A 24,153-nucleotide genomic window follows, 5' to 3' on the forward strand; every position below is an offset into this window, starting at 1 on the left:
TCTCGGGCACACCGAACCCTGTCACTGTAGCAGCATTTTTGGCTTCTTGCCCCGGGGACAGCACAGGCAAGGTAAGACACCACCCTTTTTGGGTCTTAACTAAGGTGTTGAGTGATTGTTGTAGAGTGTATCATCCTGGACTGGGAAAAGACTTTCATCATTTTTCTGTTTGCTCGGAAAACCCGCCTGACTGACTGAAGTCTATGGTGGGTAATTGAACGTAGTGAATTTAGGCAGAGGGTTCTTTGAACCTGCCTATTAGTCCAGTCATTAAACATTTTTTAATCATGGAGATTCAACAAAATTGTTGGAAAAGGTTTCTTAGCGGGTTTCAGCTCTTCAGTACCTCTACTTTAAAGAAAAAAATAGTTTACCAAAATCGGACTTGGGGAACCACCTGAAAATAGGTCAATTCCAAAATGGCCACTATTAAGAAAATAAAAGTTGAAAATAGGTCATAAATGTGTCACATACATGGACCCAAGATAAAACCATATTATCTACCTAATCAGCTTGGAAAATAAATGCAACAGAATATATTTTTCAGGTTTAGGTTTATTACAAATTTCAGAATGTGCAAAAAACTACTAAAAACTAATGTCCTGAATATATTCAAAACGCAGGTACAGTCGAATGTATAATGATAACATTACTCAATATTCAAGATGACTCAATACATACACTTTAGTTGTTGGATAGCATTTAATATGACATACATGGAAATATTGAGAATTTTAACTAATGTTTTCACATGAGCTTGGGTATCATTAATCTATAGTGTCAGGAGTTGGTCCGTTGCTGCATGTTATCCCTTTACATTGCCCACATGCCAAGTTACATGGAAGTCCATTTTTCTTACAAGAACATGTGTTTTTGTCACACTTCCCAGTGCAGTTGCATTTAATGATCTTAAGTAGTGATTCTGGTGCAGCCACTTGATCCATTCTGTATGGCTTCAAGATAGACTCGTGATGGGTCTTACAGAGTACCCAGCCCCATTCTGTTGCCTCCATGTTGTTACCTACCCACGCCTGCACTTGAATGTATACTCGATGACTGTGAAATCTGGCGGCATCTGATGTTGGTGGAAGTTGTTCTGGCGGGAGATAACTTGTACTGGAAGCCACTTTCTTGGTGAATTTTGATGCTCGTTCAAAATTCAAATCTGAACCATGTTTACAACCATATATGATCGCAAGAGCCTCATTACCAGCTACCTCAATATCAATATGAGTTTTATTTGGTAGTATGAACACCTCAGAGATTTCCTTGAGGCTACGATATTTTCCCATAGCTGACATTTTTCCTATGCCATAGGTCCTTGATGTAGTGTCACACCCTGATAATGCATGAATAAAGAGGAGAGATTTGCTTAGGTCAGGGTCAGGGTTCTTCTGCAGAATGGATATATCAATGAGCTTTGTACTAGTCTTAAGACAGATGGTCTCATGGTATGTGGTGTTGTAGCAGAACGAGCAGATCAGTGTCATCCCCTACAACTACCACAGGCATCGTTATAGCAACTGTACAGGCAGATATAGCAATGTCATAATCAGCATCCCCATGAGTGTCTGACCTGAATGCCCTCCTCTTTCCCTAACTCAGATCCCAACAGATCAATGAATTTCTGTTTGTTTCTTGTATTTGCTAGAAATGGCTTCTTTTTCATTTTGAGCAACATATCTGGGGTGAAGTCTACATCCACTCCTACTTCAGTACCTGTTCTCCTCTGGTGAGTCTCATCCTTTGTAGAAGGACCACTGCTGTAGCCACTGAATATGATCATAGCATCCTGGTAATGGTTGCGTACAAATTTCACATATAGTTGGCACATATTGGCATATGATGTTGACTTGGGCCAGGGTAGCCGCTGTAATAGTGCACCTCCATCAATGACATAAGCCACACGGATGGGCAACTCAGTGATGACACATCCTGGCACTTTCTTCACTAGCCCATTAAGTAAATCAGCTTTATCTGCAAGTCGCATGAATAATTTCTTGTCAAATAAAGATGTGGGATAAGAGCATAGCTCATACTGAAACAGTGTATGGAGTTCAATAGTGCCAATGCCAGCAACAATGAGGCGCTGGTATAGCTGTTGAGGATCAATCTGGATCTTCTCACCACCAACTGACACATACACTGAGGATGCTAAAGTATTGACTTGTTGTTTTTTAGAGAATTTGTGCTTTGAAACTGACTGTCCCACCATTGATTCCAGAATCATAGCACCAACAGTTTCAGCAGAGTCAACATTTACCGTCTCATCTGCTATGATTCCTGATGACAAGCTCAAAAGCTCCTTAGTATTCTTGGAGAATGGCTTTCTCTCTTGAAAATAATCAATAATGGACTGCAGATCTTTGGCATCACGTTTGAGTTTTGCTGGTGCAAGAACTTTGTGTACCCCTGTACTGGTGTTTGATAGATATGTCACCTCCTGCATGGCATTGTGCACTTCACCACATGCGGGCATTGATAATAACCAGATCAGACTTGTTGATTCCTGAAAACCACGTCCTCTAGTCAGCCCGCCAACAGATTTTATACTACCCATCAGAACTTGCTCAATGTACAGATCACTAAATATCCCTGCCCAATAACTGTCACTGCGCCGGAGTACAAACAGTCCTTCTACAAATTTTATATGTACAGCAGGGTGTGTTTTTTCCAACTTATCCATTTTCTCTAGGTAAAGCATAAGCGACTTTGTATAATTATTGTGACCTGATGCTGCTAGATATGGAAGCATTTCATGAAGTGACTGAAGATAAAGTTTCCAATTGCCAGTACGAGCTGATCGAATAAGTGATCGTAGGATGCCCACTAGGTGCATATACATGATCCACAGCTTTGCTGTACGGTAAGGTGCCATGGATGTGGTCCACTCCATTATGGACGACTGTAGCTGAGAAATGATATCTGATGTGAGGGCATCTTCCAGACTAATATTCCCCTTATTGATTTTGGACACCAACTCACTAGCACTGTCAAGAAGGGCAAAGAACTCTGCATTTGATACTGAAAATAAAAGAATATGCATTGGAATGAAATAATTATACCACATTAAGTGAACATGCATTAGCTATCTAATGAATGACATATTGTTGTCACCTACCTCCTTCCTCAATAACATCCTCCTCCATATCTGCTGTAGTCACAAATACATCGGTTATGATACCATGGTCAGATGTGGCTGCCTTGTTTTCCACACTGGCCAGATCCTCCTCATCATCTGAAAGAACCAAGGTACACCACATTTAATTAATTAATACTTACTGACATTCATCACTGATAACATTAATACTGACTGTTGAATGATTTGGTGAAGAAAGTTGACAGTCATAGAAACTTTTTCTAGGTGTTATTACCTGTAAGACTGCTAATTATCTCAGAGATATTTGAACATGATGCTAGGTTCACACACTGATCTTCAAACACTTTAGGCACTGGCATATCAAATGCCTGAGATGTAGCAATGGCACTGAGGGCACTGTCAACTAGAAAATGAGCCCTTGCAGCTCGTGCCACTGACTTTCCTGACAGCATCTGGTCCACACTTCCCTCTGCATACACCTGAGAGATAATTTCCTTCAACCCAGATCCAGCCATCAAACTCCCAATTGCACCGAGAAAACTCATCTCAGTATGAAATCCTCCTAATACCAAGACAATCTGTCGTAGTGGGCTTTCAGTCTGTTCTGATTCAATAATCATATTTGCAACCCACCATAGCTGCTGGTCAAATGTGATGACTGGTGCGATTCCATTATGTGTTGCATGGTCACTCCAGGGTCGACCGAACACATGTTGGGTCACTTGGTGTTAAATCAATAATGGGCAAAAAGATCTCAGAACTTTTACCAGGATGTGCAATGTCTGAATGGAGCATCTGCATCCAGCCAGACCACAAGGGTCGTGGCTTTGGAAAATGAGGTGAAACACGCCACAGTATGTCCAGCTTGTCGTTCCTATCATCCCGACTGACCTCATGGAGTTTAGTATAGATGATTTTATCTTGAACTGACTTGGGGTTTAGTATTTGTTGCGCCAGTTTAACACTGCCAACTTTTTTAATATCATCCATAGTAACTTTAACTCTGGGTACCCTTCGTGTTACTTTTATGGCAGGGGTAAATGTTGCCATCTGGCCCATGACATGGATTGCTCCAGTACCATCAAGTGTTCTACTGGCATGATCAATATTATCAGCCTCATACTGCCCAAAAGTGCCTACAATTTCATCGATTACATCAACACCCCGAGTGTCTGCTGCGTTTTTTCTATACAACGATGCTTCAGTGTATGATGAGCAAAAACCTAACTTTGCAATCATGTCCACTAAATTACGATGACCATATTTATGTTCTAGTGTAATACTTAATCCAACTTGTAGAGGAGGTAAAAATGAACGAGGGCGTGTTGATTGCATTATTGCCTGGCCCAAAGATGCAGTATGAAGTTCAGAGTTCCGACTTTTGATGATAGTCTGTAGGAGTATCCGTAAAGAATGTGGTACGTAGATTTTTATCAATTGACTTGATCTGCTCAGTATCTGGATATACATCCTCATGTTTGTTCATAGTTTTTATCTCTGAACGAATGTATTCTCCCACAACTTTTATCAAGTTATCCATGTTTGATTGGTCAGTTTTTGCAGCATTTACATTGAGCTTCTTGTATAAGATTTTTCACATTTGATGTTAGCGTTACGATGTTGGATTGTTGTCTGATTGTAGTGATGGATACCTTGTTCCCATAGTGACTCAGTAGTTCCCTTTTCAATTGTGCTGTATTGTAGAGTTCATCATCAGTTAGTCCACTCTTCACTTTCATAACAGAATGCAAATTATTTAGTGTAATAGTTTCATCGTCATTCTTTTCTAAATATTCAATGGCACTCTCAAATGCAACCATCTTAGACATATTCTTTGGTCGTCCAAGTTTCCGTTTCTTTGTTGGAAGCTCTTTAGCATATGCTACAGGTATACTCTTTCCTGTCCGAAAAAGTTTGTCACAATCATGGTGATAGATTGCTTCCTCGGCTGGCAGGTCATGTATGTACACTATACGTGAATGTACCATTGCTGCCCAGCCATTTTGCCTCTGTGCACAATGTGAAGTAATGTTTTTCTGGAAGTCCAGTGACATCACATGGCTGAACTGAAGTGCATGTCTGTCTGGATGTTTGTATGCAGCATCCTGGTCAATATAACTACCACAGAGAAAACAGTCAGTTTTAAAACTGAATGCTGTAGCCCGTGATCGAAGTGGCATAGGAGCTCTGTCTGCAGATGATACACATCTTCTTTGATCTGCTTTAATTGCTTTTATGTTAGTATGTCTACTTCGACACTCTTTATGTACGAAAAGGTTCTCTGTGAAAATAATATCTGGAATATCTAGACTTCGCAGTTTGTTAGACTTATTGATGCCAGCACAACCTTTTTCGGTTAACTTAGCATAATCTTGAGGCTTGTCCAGGTTAACTGGCTCCTGACACAACACACAAGCCATCAGTCTAGGTCAGCCACCTGTAAATAAGTACATTTTTAAACTGGAGTGAATAGATGTAGATCACACATATATGATAATTGCCGTGGTTGTATTAGTCTCTGTTTTAAAAATTGTACTAAAAATCACATATTATTGTTTTATCACATATACGTTGCATATATCCGCATGTATGACGTAGAACAGAGCAGATCAAAAATCCATATCTCGTGGATGCTACATAGACAAGTTTGTTTTAGTGAAGGCTATTATTTGTACACAATTATGTCAGTTTTACACTCACCTGAAATACTGCTTACAAAACCAAACTGGAACAGCTATTAAATCGTTGAAAAATATTTTCTAAAATACAATGTAACATGACTAAGTGAGCGACAGATGCAAATACAACGGATTCATTTGCTTGGAGTGAAACGTAGCTGCGCGCGTAGCTGCGTTAACGTAATTTGCATATGAATAGCTTGCGTTAATCTACTGTCAAAGAGAGAAAAAAAATAATTTCCGGCCTATATATAATTATCTTGTTAAGCTGATGTGAATAGGCAGATCATACATGTTTTTATCTTAGATGGTTTTATGGTTTTGGCATATTTTCATCTTCGTCTTTTTTATGGTAGCCATCTTGGATTTGACCTACTTTCTGAGGTCATTTTGAAATAGTCAGTAAATTTATCCAAGAAAAGAAATACCTTCAATCGTATTTACTTGTTCAGCATATATAAAGAGGTATATCATACATATTTTTTATCTCGGGTCCATTTGTATGACATATTTACATGCGTTTTTTTCTGTATGGTGGCCATCTTGGATTTGACCTATTTCCCCAAGTCCAATTTTGGTAAACTTTTTTTTCCTTCAAAGTAAGGGTAATGAAGAGCTGAAATTCATAGAGAAACCTTTTCCAACAATTTTGTTGAACCTTTGCTATTTAATGCCTGGACTATATTCACATAGTTCATACCCACCATAGACTCCGGGTCTCCCCAACCACCCCACTCTTTTCGTAGCGTTGGTCTCAGTCCTCGATACGGAGAGAAAGGAACCAGAGTGAATATCCAGCCGTAATGGCGCCGCCATATGGCCTCGGTCACGTGGTTCTTGGGGTCATGGGGCTTCCCCTGACCTAAATTCTATCTCTCCGTCATTGGCAGAATCGCTGATTAATGCCTACAGTTCAAAATAGTCATTTTGACTTACCGGATTCTATGATGGGTATGAACTATGTGAATAGGCGGGTTCGGAGAACCCTCTGCCTAATTTGTATGTATCACTATGAATTATGTTAGGCCAAGAATAAAAAATATCTTTCTCATTTTGGGCTGCCTGAAATGTTTTCTTTTTTTTTTCAGATTTGTATATATACACTAAATAATACCTTTGTCTTTTTTTTTTCACCACAACATTTCCAAACTTTCATGGTATGAAAACGAAAATGTTTTCTTTAAAATTAGAACAACTTTTTTTTTGATAAATGCCTTAATTATTTATTGATATTTTTTGTCTTTAATAATTCTTTCTATTGCGCTGGAAGATTTTTTTCCTTTTGTCCTCCTTGTACAAGGGTATTTCTCTTAACAGTTTTTAGTAGTCCGAAAACGGGGACTTATAGATTGACCTCTGTGCGTGTGTGCGTGCGTGCGTGTGTGTGTGCGTGCGTGTGTGTCTGGACCTGTATCGTAGACATGCCTGGACTGATTACATTCAAACTTCACACATACATCATACATAATATTATACATAATTATGCACATCAATTTGTTTCATGATCTGATTCAAGATGGCTGAATGGCGGCCATTTTTGTGCTGAAAAATCACCAAAATCAAGCATTTATGGATGGATTTTGTTCAAACTTGGTGCATATGTTGGACATTATGGAACCTTGATGCACGTCTTTTTTTTTTCAGATTTGATTTAAAATGGCCGCACTGTTTGCACTGCAATAGTTTATTATACGGTATATCGAATGCCCAATTACCTGAATTGCAGAGGTTACAGATTGGAGCAGCTAAGGAAAGAAAATATGACCATATTACACCTGCTTTGATTACTCTTCACTGGCTTCCAGTATAGGATCGGATTATATATAAAATATTGCTGTTAACTCTTCAAGCTTAATTACAATTCCAATGTCAAGTTTAGTAACATGTGATGATAGGTCATTTGCTGTTTGCCGAACCACATTTTTGGAATGTCCTACCAAAACATGTAAAAAAAATGGAACAATATTAATTCGAATTTCATGTGAACAAATAATGTATTTTACACATGTTGTGTACGTCGCTATGAGTCCCATATCATACAGGATGCGGTGCGATGACACATGTTGTGTACGTCGCTATGAGTCCCATATCATACAGGATGCGGTGCGATGACACATGTTGTGTACGTCGTTATGAGTCCCATATCGTAGAGGACGCGACTTGATGATGCATGTTGTGTACGTAGCTATGAGTCCCATATCGTACAGGACAAGGCGATGGCACATGTTGTGTACGTAGCTATGAGTCCCATATCGTACAGGACGCGACTTGATGATGCATGTTGTGTACGTAGCTATGAGTCCCATATCGTACAGGACAAGGCGATGGCACATGTTGTGTACATAGCTATGAGTCCCATATCATACAGGATGCGGTGCGATGGCACATGTTGTGTACGTAGCTATGAGTCCCATATCATACAGGATGCGGTGCGATGGCACATGTTGTGTATGTAGCTATGAGTCCCATATCATACAGGATGTGGTGCGATGGCACATGTTGTGTACGTCGCTATGAGTCCCATATCATACAGGATGCGGTGCGATGGCACATGTGTATGTAGCTATGAGTCCCATATCATACAGGATGTGGTGCGATGGCACATGTTGTGTACGTCGTTATGAGTCCCATATCATACAGGATGTGGTGCGATGGCACATGTTGTGTACGTTGCTATGAGTCCCATATCATACAGGATGCGGTGCGATGGCACATGTTGTGTACGTAGCTATGAGTCCCATATCATACAGGATGTGGTGCGATGGCACATGTTGTGTACGTCGTTATGAGTCCCATATCCTACAGGATGCGGTGCGATGGCACACGTGTACGTCGTTATGAGTCCCATATCATACAGGATGTGGTGCGATGGCACATGTTGTGTACGTTGCTATGAGTCCCATATCATACAGGATGCGGTGCGATGGCACATGTTGTGTACGTAGCTATGAGTCCCATATCATACAGGATGTGGTGCGATGGCACATGTTGTGTACGTCGTTATGAGTCCCATATCCTACAGGATGCGGTGCGATGGCACATGTTGTGTATGTAGCTATGAGTCCCATATCGTACAGAATGCGGTGCGATGGCACATGTTGTGTATGTAGCTATGAGTCCCATATCATACAGAATGCGGTGCAATGGCACATGTTGTGTACGTAGCTATGAGTCCCATATCATACAGGATGCGGTGCGATGGCACATGTTGTGTATGCAGCTATGAGTCCCATATCATACAGGATGTGGTGCGATGGCACATGTTGTGTACGTCGCTATGAGTCCCATATCGTACAGGACGCGACTTGATGATGCATGTTGTGTACGTAGCTATGAGTCCCATATCATACAGGATGCGGTGCAATGGCACATGTTGTGTATGTCGCTATGAGTCCTATATCGTACAGGACGTGACTTGATGATGCATGTTGTGTACGTAGCTATGAGTCCCATATCAGACAGGATGTGGTGCGATGGCACATGTTGTGTACGTTGCTATGAGTCCCATATCGTACAGGACGCGACTTGATGATGCATGTTGTGTACGTAGCTATGAGTCCCATATCGTACAGGACAAGGCGATGGCACATGTTGTGTACGTCGCTATGAGTCCCATATCGTACAGGACACGACTTGATGATGCATGTTGTGTACGTAGCTATGAGTCCCATATCGTACAGGACAAGGCGATGGCACATGTTGTGTACGTAGCTATGAGTCCCATATCGTACAGGACGCGACTTGATGATGCATGTTGTGTACGTAGCTATGAGTCCCATATCATACAGGATGTGGTGCGATGGCACATGTTGTGTACGTCGCTATGAGTCCCATATCGTACAGGACGCGACTTGATGATGCATGTTGTGTACGTAGCTATGAGTCCCATATCATACAGGATGTGGTGCGATGGCACATGTTGTGTACGTAGCTATGAGTCCCATATCAGACAGGATGTGGTGCGATGGCACATGTTGTGTACGTCGCTATGAGTCCCATATCGTACAGGATGTGGTGCAATGGCACATGTTGTGTATGTCGCTATGAGTCCTATATCGTACAGGACGTGACTTGATGATGCATGTTGTGTACGTAGCTATGAGTCCCATATCAGACAGGATGTGGTGCGATGGCACATGTTGTGTACGTCGCTATGAGTCCCATATCATACAGGATGCGGTGCAATGGCACATATTGTGTATGTCGCTATGAGTCCTATATCGTACAGGACGTGACTTGATGATGCATGTTGTGTACGTAGCTATGAGTCCCATATCAGACAGGATGTGGTGCGATGGCACATGTTGTGTACGTTGCTATGAGTCCCATATCGTACAGGACGCGACTTGATGATGCATGTTGTGTACGTAGCTATGAGTCCCATATCGTACAGGACAAGGCGATGGCACATGTTGTGTACGTCGCTATGAGTCCCATATCGTACAGGACACGACTTGATGATGCATGTTGTGTACGTAGCTATGAGTCCCATATCGTACAGGACAAGGCGATGGCACATGTTGTGTACGTAGCTATGAGTCCCATATCGTACAGGACGCGACTTGATGATGCATGTTGTGTACGTAGCTATAAGTCCCATATCATACAGGATGTGGTGCGATGGCACATGTTGTGTACGTCGCTATGAGTCCCATATCGTACAGGACGCGACTTGATGATGCATGTTGTGTACGTAGCTATGAGTCCCATATCATACAGGATGTGGTGCGATGGCACATGTTGTGTACGTAGCTATGAGTCCCATATCAGACAGGATGTGGTGCGATGGCACATGTTGTGTACGTCGCTATGAGTCCCATATCGTACAGGATGTGGTGCGATGGCACATGTTGTGTACGTCGCTATGAGTCCCATATCGTACAGGACAAGGCGATGGCACATGTTGTGTACGTCGCTATGAGTCCCATATCGTACAGGACGCAACTTGATGATGCATGTTGTGTACGTAGCTATGAGTCCCATATCGTACAGGACAAGGCGATGGCACATGATGTGTACGTCGCTATGAGTCCCATATCGTACAGGACGCGACTTGATGATGCATGTTGTGTACGTAGCTATGAGTCCCATATCGTACAGGACAAGGCGATGGCACATGTTGTGTACGTCGCTATGAGTCCCATATCGTACAGGACGTGACTTGATGATGCATGTTGTGTACGTAGCTATGAGTCCCATATCATACAGGATGTGGTGCGATGGCACATGTTGTGTACGTCGCTATGAGTCCCATATCGTACAGGACGCGACTTGATGATGCATGTTGTGTACGTAGCTATGAGTCCCATATCGTACAGGACAAGGCAATAGCACATGTTGTGTACGTAGCTATAAGTCCCATATCAGACAGGATGTGGTGCGATGGCACATGTTGTGTACGTCGCTATGAGTCCCATATTGTACAGGACGCGACTTGATGATGCATGTTGTGTACGTAGCTATGAGTCCCATATCGTACAGGACGCGACTTGATGATGCATGTTGTGTATGTAGCTATGAGTCCCATATCGTACAGGACGCGACTTGATGATGCATGGTCTGTACGTAGCTATGAGTCCCATATCATACAGGATGTGGTGCGATGGCACATGTTGTGTACGTAGCTATGAGTCCCATATCGTACAGGACAAGGCAATGGCACATGTTGTGTACGTAGCTATGAGTCCCATATCGTACAGGACGCGACTTGATGATGCATGTTGTGTACGTAGCTATGAGTCCCATATCGTACAGGACACGACTTGATGATGCATGTTGTGTACGTAGCTATGAGTCCCATATCATACAGGATGTGGTGCGATGGCACATGTTGTGTACGTAGCTATGAGTCCCATATCGTACAGGACGTGACTTGATGATGCATGTTGTGTACGTAGCTATGAGTCCCATATCATACAGGACGCGACTTGATGATGCATGTTGTGTATGTAACTATGAGTCCCATATCGTACAGGACGTGACTTGATGATGCATGTTGTGTACGTAGCTATGAGTCCCATATCATACAGGATGCGGTGCGATGGCACATGTTGTGTACGTAGCTATGAGTCCCATATCGTACAGGACGTGACTTGATGATGCATGTTGTGTACGTAGCTATGAGTCCCATATCGTACAGGACGCGACTTGATGATGCATGTTGTGTACGTAGCTATGAGTCCCATATCGTACAGGACAAGGCGATGGCACATGTTGTGTACGTCGCTATGAGTCCTATATCGTACAAGACGTACGCGGTGCGATGACCACTGCCCTTTCATTTTACACATGTTGTGTACATCGCTACGAGTCCCATATCGTACAGGACACAGCACGATGACACATGTTGTGTACGTCACAATGCGTCCCATATCGTGCATTTATTTATTTGTTTGAGAAATTATTGTTTCCTTGTTACAGTTGTAATTTATGTCATGCAGTTATTACTGTAAATAGAGCATTCAAGTAAATAAATTATTATTATTACCTGGTATACCCAATGGAAATTTGGGCATAGCTTCTACTGTATTCTGTTGTTTTTACAAACCACACATAATATTCACAAACAATAGAACATTTATATGCAATACCGGTAAGTCAAAGTTCATCACAACAAATCAATTTTACGATGGAGATCTGCGATATGGATAGTACACTGTGATTACATTCATGTCATCAGTTGACTTGTACAATGTATAGGAGCAGTAATTTCTATTCAGTTATTAGTAACACACTTCTAGTTGTCAACGATAGAGTTTATGCCTTTCGTTAATAGTAAAGTTCACCAACATATACGTGTGTCTGGAAATGGCTGTTTATTCACACATCTGGTAAACTCATACAGTATGACTCGTCTAACTTGTTTACTTTTTGACTTGTCCCATATAACTCATCAAGTTAACTCACTCATGTACTCATAAACTGTCGACTGATGAACTTATTGATTAACTGAAATAAATAAAGAAATAGGCTACATTTCAAAAATGTTCTAGGTAAATCATGTAATGCACAAATACATTGTACCATACTCGCCAAGCATGTCCCCTGACACTGATCAAAATGGTCTAAAGTACAAGGGCCCACAGAGTTCAAATAATTAAGTAAGAAACCTAAACAGAAACAGACCAATGCAAGGACGATAACAGTATAACACTGCCTAAAATACAGTACAAAACCTCATTGTAAAAGTGTAGGCGCTATCTAACACATACACAATACAAACTCTCAATGAAACAAAGCTGCATGTATCTAAATAAAAGACTAAAATCACAACTGGCAAGTAATAATCTCAAACTTGTAATATTCCAATGATATAATTTCTAAAATAGCTTGATTATGTATGGTCATGATCATTTGTCTTGAGAATGTTTCAGATTATCTACGGTAAACATGCTATGTATAGTTTCACACATGTGCGGATCCACAAATTCACAAAAACAGAATTTCAGTTTTTTACCAAACTAATACGCACCCAGTCGTTAACACATCTTCTAGTAACTACATATTCAGGTTCATCTTTGCATTATAGCTATAAATCATCTATTATTAGCATGGTATATGAGTGAGATACAAACCCATACAGTTCTCTCCGTGAAACAATATGGCGCCCTGCCTAATCTACCTAAAAACAAACTGAAAACACATTGCATTGCTAGTGATATAATGCTGTATTTGGCGACAACAGGAACATTGTGTACTTGTAATAACCAGGGCTCAATGCAGATGATTTTCAGATTATATTCATTCACAAATGACACTCCCCAATCCTTATTACACAACATTCAATTTAGCGTATTCACAGCTGAATAAAACTCAAGCACTCATTTAATCTTGTTTCTTCCATGCGCACATGCCTCTCTAGGTGGTCACATGACCAAATTTTTAACACATGATCCAATTGGACATCCCCCTCCCCTTCTAAGCACAATGTGCTTATATTCTATCATATAGATTACTGGTACTACCATCAGTTGAAGGCTGAACTAACAGCAATCAGGTTTTTAACTATAGCTACATCATGCCATGATCCAATTGGACATCCCCCTCCCCTTCTAAGCACAATGTGCTTATATTCTATCATCTAGATTACTGGTACTACCATCAGTTGAATTCAAGGCTGAACTAACAGCAATCAGGTTTTTAACTATAGCTACATCATGCCAAATAACACCAAATTGCACAGAAAATTTGACATTTTTACAGTAGATTCAGCCTTCTTAAAATACACAAAAACATCAACATGTTTATTTTCTTGATACATTATTGAAAATCCTGCCCAGACTGTACTTGGGAATGGCAAGGTTATAACTGATTCACTATGTTTGTATTATTTGCTTCAGGTTCATGTGACACAAGATTCTACAGGTTTCATGGACTCATCTTCACAATCTTGCATATCAAAAGTTGTTCTAGGAAAAGACGAGGTGAGGTTTTATTTTATCCATTCTAGTACAAATTTAAATCCAGTTCAGCCAATTTTCACACAACCTTATTCTGTCAGTGGTTTACAGTGTAACGCTTGGGGTTTTATGTAAACAACTCCAAACATACATGTAGGCCGCTGGAATGCAGAATAATTAATATACAATTTTATATAAAAAAACAATAGATGCATTCAACTAGTTCATGGTTACAGTTTTAATGTTAAACTTTTCTGAATCAGTGGTTGTAATTCTTACAAACTAATTACTGTCACAGTGGTAATTGACATTTGTCTATGTAAGTTTGTCACTACTGTGCAATATAGAGGCTAAAGTCACTCTATAGTCAGACTATAGTCTCTTAACACCAAGGCAGACATCTCAAACTGTGATATACTCAGTTGTAGCACGGAGAGTTAATCTCCAATGTAGTCTTTGGTCGTCGTCATCAAAAGAACAGCAAACACTTGGTTGCGTAGAGAGAACCCTGGTAGTGAGTGTCAGCCACAAGGCTTATAATATAATATAATATAATATAATACGTAATTTATAAAGCGCCAGTATCCAAAATAAGGTAATGTTCAATGGCGCTGTACATAGAGATGACTAGTTGTTAAAGGCTTTCCTAAAAAGATGGGTCTTAAGTTGAGTGTTGAAACTGTTTAATGTTGGTGACTTGCGTAGTTCAAGTGGCAATGTGTTTCAAAGCCGTGGTGCAGCACATGAGAAAAAACGTTTGCTGAAGGATTCTGATTTATATCTTGGTTCATGTAAGAGTTCCTTATTTTTTGAATGAAATTCGCGAGGTGAAGATCTAAAGTGAATTAAGTCTGATATATACATGTAACAAGGTGACATGTCATTCAGTGCTTTGTAGGTGTTTAGTAGCATCTTGTATTCAATTCTGAGTTTCACCGATAGCCAATGCAAATCTTGTAGAATCGATGTAATATGTTCGTGTTTCATTGTGTGTGTCATAATTCTTGCTGCTGAGTTCTGGGCATGTTGTAGTGACTTTGTAGTGTTCTCTGGTAGTCCGAATAGAAGTGAATTGCTGTAGTCAAGTTTTGAAGATATTAATGCATGAATAATTATTGTACATGTATTTTTGGAGACGAAGCGTCGTATGTGACCAATTGTACGTAGGTGAAAGTATATAGACCAACATGTTGCAGATATGTGCATCTTGAAGCTGTGATGATGATCAAAGATGACCCCGATATTTCTTGCCATCTCAGTGAGTTGGATAACGCTGGAACCAATAAGAATATTCTCTATTGGGCAAGGAATGCTGTTAAACGGTGATCTAATTAGAAGAGCCCCAGTTTTATCATCATTCAACTTTAATTTGTTGCATGACATCCATGATTTAATGTCACAAGCTGTACTTTCAATTATGCTGACTGAAAACGGTGTATCAGAGTATGAGAAGGTGAGATAGATTTGATTGTCATCAGCATACTGATGGAAATTAACACTATGACGACGAATGAGTTGACCTAGTGGTGATATGTAAATGGAGAATAGTAGAGGTCCTAGAACAGACACTTGGGGAACTCCGGTTTTAAGTACATGAGAAGCGGAGAGACTATCATTGATGGAAACGCGATGGTGTCGATCCTTCAGATAAGAAGTGAACCTGTGAAGTATCAGTACTGCCAAGGTTGAACAGTCTTGTCAGAAGTATATCATGGTCAATTGTATCGAAGGCTGCGGATAAATCCAAAAGGATAAGAAGTACACATTGACCAGAGTCAAGCGACATGCAAATGTCATTATGGACCTTTAGAAGTGCTGTTTCCGTGCTATGAAATCTCTTATCTTAACAAGGACAAGGCTTGATAGCAAGCCTGTTTTCTAGACTTCATGATGCCATCATGTGTAGATTATTCTACTATGTTTGATTGGTGGACCACTCATAGGGTGTGTAGGTTTGCTACCCCATCCATAAACAAAGAACACAGTTATGCCACACAATGACATCATGAACTCTCCATTGTTTACACACAGAAGGTGACGACTCCGCAGTGCCTTCGCTAGTGTGATTGCGTTGTTCGAGAGAACTTAATATGCACAGATATTTTCATCCAGCTTTGTTAAATAAAAATTTGAGATCAAAAGTTCCGCAATAATATTCTCGTTCCCAACAAATTCCAAAGAGACACACAATGCTAGTAGTTTTGGATAGTCCACTGTCAGCAACATCTACTGTCAAAGCTGTAGGTATACAAGGTTTGATTCATTGGCTATGGTATTAGCATTCCCAGTGAGTGTGAATGTTTATAATTTGTTTAAAATTGAATATGAATTTGAAGGATATTTAACAGAAATTCAGGACTTCAATTTGAGAAGAATGGTTACCAAGTTTAGACTTAGTGACCATAATTTGGAAATAGAATTGGGCAGGAGAAAATTTCCAAGAGTTGAGGCAAATTGCAGATTGTGTAAAAAATGCAACACAGGTACTGTAGAAGATGAAAAACATTACATCCTTGACTGTTGCTTCTTCACTCAAGAAAGAAATACCCTCTTAGAAGACTGTAAATTAGAAATGTGTAGTACAGCTAACCGAAATTTAATATTCACCTGCATTATAAATAGTAGTACTGCACTTGCAAAATACTTAAAAAACACAATTTATAAAACCTAATTGTAATACGTATTTTATATATACCCTTTGTTTTGTTTGTAATTTTGAAACTTTTGTTGTTGTTTTTTTTATTTGTGTTTTCTGATCTGTATCCTTACCATACAGCACCCACCGATGGTGCAGTTGTGTAATAAAGTTATTATTATTATTATTATAACTAAGCTAAAAGAAATAGTGCATAGTCTCCAGCTAAGAACTAATTATGTGTGTATTTAAGCTATCTAGAGTTTATTTAAGCTTACCGGTATACAACACAACTAATCTATGCAAAGAAATACACACTGACTCATTTTCAGCATTATTTACTATTGTAACAAGTACTCATGTCATGTGACTTGTAATACAATTTATGTACTGTGTGAAAATTTACAACGGGCACAAGATATTTACATACCGCACCTGGTAGGCAATTACCGAGGGACTTTGCAACATCCCCAGACACTTTCCTAGCCAATCCAGTGACCGTTGTAGACGCAATGAAGTTACATACCCGCCTACATGACAGTTAATCAAAACAACAAAACAACGGACCAGGGTTTCAGATAGGTTCAACTACTACAACGTGTAAGCGTGCAGTCAAACATTCATCAAACAATCATGTTTTACTCTTTTTTGATATCGGACACTTTATTATTTCATGCATAGATAGGCTCGTTCATTTAATAAATTTGATTTTGAACATATCGCGAAAGAAAATAAACCTATTTGATACAAATATTCAAAAATGCCCGTAACATAGTATAGTACAGTATAGTATATTTTATTTGGCACGAAATAATGCATTGAATTACATTATCTATGGTCAATAAACATACAACAACAACAACAACAAGTAACAAACATCAATAACAAATAAAACAATAAGTAAGCAAAGAAATATAAAATATTAGTAGTACATGTAATAAGAAAGAAAAAAAATTTTTAGATATTGTTAGACATTATAATTTGATGAACAAATTTTCCGAGACTGTTAACAATGAAACTATCATTTGAGGTAAATAATTGTTTGAGTAAGTTATCCTTAGATAATTCTTGAATTTTTTCATCATAAACTGAAACCATATTTAAAAATTCTATACGACTATTCTTAATTTCAATATTTTCACAGTCCATGAATGCATGAGTTTCACTGCCAACAGCCCCTAGATCACATAGTGTACAAATTCTTTCTTCTGGAGGTATTCCTTGATATCTCAACTTTTCAATTGGAAGTGAATGAGCTGAAATTCTAAACCTAGTTAAGCTGGTTCGATGTTTTATATTTTTCATAAGATCCAGGTATGGCTCAAATTTGAATGCTAATTTTATTTTGTTGTATGTTCGTAATTTATTATTTTCTGCTTGTTGTAGACTTTGCAACCAAATATTTTCTACATACAATTGTTTTAACTTTGTTTTAAAATTTGAAATATCAATCCCAGCTACACTAGTTTCAGTAATTTCAAGCAGTTTATTAATAAATGCTGTCCAAGTATTACCGGTGCTATTTTTTTCTTGGTTGAAAGCAGAACACACCAATTCATTACATTTATAATTCTTAAGTCTTTTCCAGAATTTCAGCATATGTGTGCAGAGTTCAATAATAATAGGGTAGCATCCCAACTCTGCTCTGACATATAATTATATAACATATAATGAAATTACCCTCGTGAGAACAGTTTAGTTTTAAAGGCTGTTTCTGATTTTAAACAATTATTGCTATTACATGTATGTCAAAGCGTGTAGACAAAGATACTGAGATGGAGATTATTCGCCTCCTGTGAATGATCACAGAGGAAGTTGGACTAGCGAGGGCAATGGTTCAAGGGATTGTGTGGCATTTCTGTCACATCGGTTGGACACGTTCCGACAGGAGTACCGGCCGTTGTCGACTGAAGGTTATACAATAAAACGTTGAGTTTATTGAATTTTGTCTCAGATCTGAAGGATATTTGAAACTGGTATATGGTGACGGTGTGGAGGTGAAACTGAGTAGAAGATTCCAGGAAAGATTGACTCTGGGCGATGAGTGTTCTGGCAAACTGACAATGGGACATGCCATTATGCGAGAAATTGAACGCGACCCTCACAATGCCAATATTATTAGTCCCCGTTCGGACGAAGTCCGAAAACGGGGACTTATAATTCGGTCTCCGTCCGTCCGTGTGTCCGTGCGTCCGTGCGTCCGTCCGGAGTCATATCTCAGAATCCCTTGGGCCGATTCCGTTCATTCTTTGCATGTGCCTAGTACTTTATGTGGGACATATGCACATTCAGTGGTTTAGCGATTCGATTCAAAATGGCCGACTGGCAGCCATCTTGTTTTTTGAAAATGTTGTATTTTGGACATGCTTTGTCAGTTTTCATTCAAACTTGGTACATAGATTATACATGTTAGGATACATGTCCATGACGATTTATTTCACAATTAGATCAAAGATGGCCGACTGGCAGCCATCTTGTTTTTTGAAAATGTCGTATTTTGAACATGCTTTGTCAGTTTTCATTCAAATTTAGTACATAGATCATACATGTTAGGATACATGTCCCCGACCGTCTGTGAGTTCCTGAGTCTGTCCGTCCATCTGTCTGTCCGTCTGTCCGTGCGTGCGTGCGTCAGTCTGTCCAGAGTTATATTTCAGAATCTTGTGGACCGATTCTGTTCATTCTTTGCATGTGCCTAGTACCTTATGTGGGACATATGCACATGCAGTGGTTTAGCAATTCGATTCAAAATGGCCGACTGGCAGCCATCTTGTTTTTTGAAAATGTTGTATTTTGGACATGCTTTGTCAGTTTTCATTCAAACTTGGTACATAGATTATACATGTTAGGATACATGTCCATGACGATTTATTTCACAATTGGATCAAAGATGGCCGACTGGCAGCCATCTTGTTTTTTGAAAATGTCGTATTTTGAACATGCTTTGTCAGTTTTTATTCAAATTTAGTACATAGATCATACATGTTAGGATACATGTCCCTGACCGTCTGTGAGTTCCTGAGTCTGTCCGTCCATCTGTCTGTCCGTCCGTCCGTCCGTCCATGCGTCAGTCTGTCCAGAGTTATATTTCAGAATCCTGTGGACCGATTCCGTTCATTCTTTGCAAGTGCCTAGTACCTTATGTGGGACATATGCACATGCAGTGGTTTAGCAATTCAATTCAAAATGGCCGACTGGCAGCCATCTTGTTTTTTGAAAATGTTGTATTTTGGACATGCTTTGTCAGTTGTCATTCAAACTTGCTACATAGATTATACATGTTAGGATACATGTCCATGACAATTTATTTCGCGATTGGATCAAAGATGGTTGACTGGCAGGCATCTTGTTTTGTTTTTTTATGCGGTATCTTGGACGTGCTCTGTCAGTTTTCATTCAAATTTGGCACATACATGTACTTTATACATGTTAGGATGCATGTCTATGACAATTTGTTTCAAAATCTGGTCAAGGATGGCCGATTGACAGCCATCTGACTTTTTGGCCTTACTACTATATTTCCACAATTTATGTACCATTTTCATTCATATTTGGCACATACATCATACATATCAGTGTGTTTCATAATCAGATCAAAGATGGCCGAATAACGGCTGTTTTTATTTTTGGCCATATTACTACTACACGGAACACGTGTTTTGATGTAAATAAACAATCTGTTGTATACGCCACTTGGAACTCAAGTTTCAAGGACACGCTCGCGACAACCCCTTCGCTTTAATATGACGAGCACAAAGAGAACTTAATTTAACGGGGACTGTGTCATTTTCAATGACTTGTTAATATAAATCCATTGACAACATCTCAACAAACTACCAATCAAAGGAATTTACATTTAATATATATCATTTCTTGTTAATATTAATTTCCAGTTTCATGTTCGTATTATATTTCTCCCAAGTGTTACACAGCAATGATTTTTGTACCTACAAAGCAATGGAATACTCTAACTACCCCTCATCCCTCGTGGCCACACATCAAAGGCATACCGCGTCCAGTGTTTTGATTAACTGTCACGTGAGCGAGTATGTAACTTTATTGCATCTACAACGGTCATTGGAGTGTCTGGGAAATTACCTGGGGATGTTGCAAAGTCCCTCGGTAATTGCCTACCGGGTGCGGGAGTTAGGTGTATGTAAATATCTTGCGCCCGCTTTAATGAATTCTCACAATGTTATCATTTGCACTCTTAATTCACACCTAATCACCTGTCGACAATTACTGATGCACATAATTTTGCTTTTTGGCTGGCAGCCATGTTTTTAGTCTTCATGTAGATGTATTTTTAGCTTGCGCCTGTATCATCAAAGATGAAAGGGAAAGGTATATTAAGGGAAAAATATCTGTTGTCGTTGTTAATAATTGTTCCTGTGTGCACAATAACTTTACAAATTCTATTCCAAACTTTATCAAACTTGGTTATCTAATTCATCAGTATAAAATCTTCCCTTAGTGTGAACGACAGATGTCCTGTGTGAAAATATCATGCAAAAATTGAGAAAGTAATAGTCAAAATACACATTCAATACACATTCAAAGGTCACTGGTCCCAGTTATCAAAACAAAAGTAATGCACTTCCTATCTGCTCAAATTTACATTCTATGCTCACAATTTTTGAGCATGTGATGTTTTGCATCCCAGGTAAATGCAAGGGTTAATTGACATACATTTGTGATTCAAGACTGATTTCATGAAAACCAATACCTACTCTGCAAATATTTTTGCTATACTTGAATAAATATATTTTGTTTCTTCAAAAAGTATACCAAAATGTCATTCACACTTGGCAACTATAATTTAACATACTTGTAACTGCCTTTTGTATCTCTTTTATTTACAGCCAGCCATCCATATATACAGTAAACACATTGCAGCCCAAATCTGTACAACGTCTACCAGCAAACCATTACTTATCTGTTTAGCATTGAAGGATCTTTCTCCAAAATATCTACATTCTGTTGCAGAACTAGTATTAGACAATAAAGTTTGGTAACATTTGTGTATGTCACGTTGTAAATATAATCAAACTACGTTATGAAAAAATGTTTGGCAGTTGAGAAAATCATGCGTGCTATTACAGTCCCAACTTGTGTGCAGAAGTATTGTATGAATAAATAAATAAAAAAAGATTCTGGATGATAACTGTATAGTGGTGCTGTGAAGCCCTGCAGAGTGTTTTACATGTTGCCACAAGTGGAATTTATACAATAAAATTCAAATTCATTTTTGCATGTTGAGATAATTTTATGCAATTTCAAATAAAAGATTGAAAAAACAATTTCATTATTAATCAATAGATGTAATTTGTAAAAACAAACTAAAAAAAGTCTTGTAAAATAAAATTACTGCTTTTAAAGTAGAGCGATCATTGTACAGTAGATTTTGTGTGGATGAGTATGAATAGTTGCTATGTGTGTGTGTGCATGCATGGGGTACATGTGTGGTTGTTCCACTGTTACTTCAAAGAAACCACTCTTTGGATTTCAAAGAGTCCAGAGGCTTCTGGAAAATGTGCTGACCTGATTAGTTTTTATTGCAAATCTATTATTATACTATAAACACTATAAAACAATCACATTCTATAAATATCCTTTAAACATTATTAGCGGAGCTGTTTGTATAGGTCATTTGCTATACGTTCACACGACAGCATTTTATCGGAGCCCTGCGGCTCGAGTCGGCTCGAGCCAGCAAAAATGGCCGTGTATACGCATTCGGCTCGAGCCAAGTTCGGCTCCAATAAAACCTCGGGGTTGAACTCTGATTGGGTTGAGCCCCGACATGGCCCCGACCGTGTATATGCAGGGCCCAACTATCGGAGCCCAAATCACGCCCTCAATCGTCTTCTTCAACTTGAAGTAATCTCTCATTTCAATTATGGTGGAGACAACATCGTTCTTAACTTCACGCAATTCACAAAGAGGTACGCGCCCTGATATATATTTGGCAGAGTAAAGAAATACTGCGATAGATTGACAGGTCAATGGGAAACAGAAAAATGGCGTACAAAATTACCCCCAAACTAAAGCAAATAAGTTTTTTATTCGACATCGATCTTTTGACGTCGTCCCTAAGCGAATAGGCTATAACACATTTTAGCTGCCGTATTTCCTGTTCATTCGAGATACATGTACTATTATCTAAATCATAACACCAGTTCATTGTCTTTTCTACCTCAATGCTCAGACTCGATCGTGAGTGTTGCTTTTTTTCCTCCCAGCTCAACAGAATTGTGCCATGTAAAGAAACAACACAAGCTCGACACCAAAATCGTTTTTCAGCCATGTTTTTTTTCATACTAATTATTTGAGGGCACTGCATGTTCCGTCAGGCTCTGACCGAACTGAAACGAACTATGGCAGATCTTGGCTCTCGTTCAGCTCCCGACCGTATGAACGCATTAGAGATAATCTACTGTTAATCGGTGGGAGGAGCAGTAGTTCGGCTCCGGTAGAATGCGGCCGTGTGAACATAGCAATTGACAAGTAAGTAAGAAAGTAAATAACTTTATTGATTTTGTATACTTATTGGGATCTTGAAAATAATACAATAAAGAATGTTGTTTAAATAAACAACAGCTAGCTAAAAAACTAACAAACTAAAGTAAACAATTAGAAAATTAGATCAATAAGTAAAACAGAACAACAATAAAAAAATACAAGAAATTTAAAATTGAGTGATTATTTTGGGACAGCTGGTGGTTTTTTCAGTGCAATATCTCTGCGGTTAAAGCAGTTAAAAATGAATTTTGCATAGTCAGTGATTTCTTTGTTGTCGGTGGAGGTGAGAATTTTTATCGTGATTTCTTCCTCAGCTACACCAGCTGAGGATAAGTTATGTTCAGTGAACAGTTTAATCCTCTCCTCTTGGTGCATTTTGCATTTTAGCAGAAAGTGTTTCTCGTCTTCTACAGTACTCATTTCGCCCAACCTCCCGCCCGCTTCCAAATTTCGATCGCTTTTTTTTTCGCTCGCTTTGTTCAATTTGACCGGACAATTTCCGCTTTTTTTTTCGACCGCGCAAACCCGGAAGTATCCGCTGGCTCGCTCGCCTGTCAGCTCAACCGCCCGCATTTACAGTTCATTACCTATTGTTTCATGTACAAGTGTATCATTTTTGTTTTTATGATATTAAAAGAAGAATAAATACAATCAGAAATTTATAGAACGACCATTGAAAAAATACGGTGGATCACACTGCCATATAAAATTGGTAATACATACGCGTAGTAATAATGTCCACCATAAACTAGATCAGACCAAACAAACCAAATCAAATACGGCACTGACACAGACACAACTAATATGAAATAAAACCAT

General features: G+C 39.1%; 1 protein-coding gene across 1 annotated transcript in view; it reads left to right on the top strand.

Moving 5' to 3' along the window:
- The window catches only part of LOC146739198 (proteasome assembly chaperone 3-like), a 71,805-nt gene extending 49,729 nt beyond the window's left edge, over positions 1 to 22,076 (top strand). Inside the window, exons 3-4 of the mRNA XM_085503526.1 lie at positions 14,118 to 14,201; positions 21,675 to 22,076. Coding sequence (XP_085359652.1) covers positions 14,118 to 14,201; positions 21,675 to 21,827 — 237 coding nt within the window. The 3' untranslated portion in view covers positions 21,828 to 22,076. The remainder of the gene's footprint in view (positions 1 to 14,117; positions 14,202 to 21,674) is intronic.
- The last annotated feature ends 2,077 nt before the right edge of the window (positions 22,077 to 24,153 follow it).

This window comes from Saccoglossus kowalevskii, chromosome 9, assembly GCF_978046115.1.
Source record: "Saccoglossus kowalevskii chromosome 9, keSacKowa6.1, whole genome shotgun sequence".
Taxonomy (NCBI): domain Eukaryota; kingdom Metazoa; phylum Hemichordata; class Enteropneusta; family Harrimaniidae; genus Saccoglossus; species Saccoglossus kowalevskii.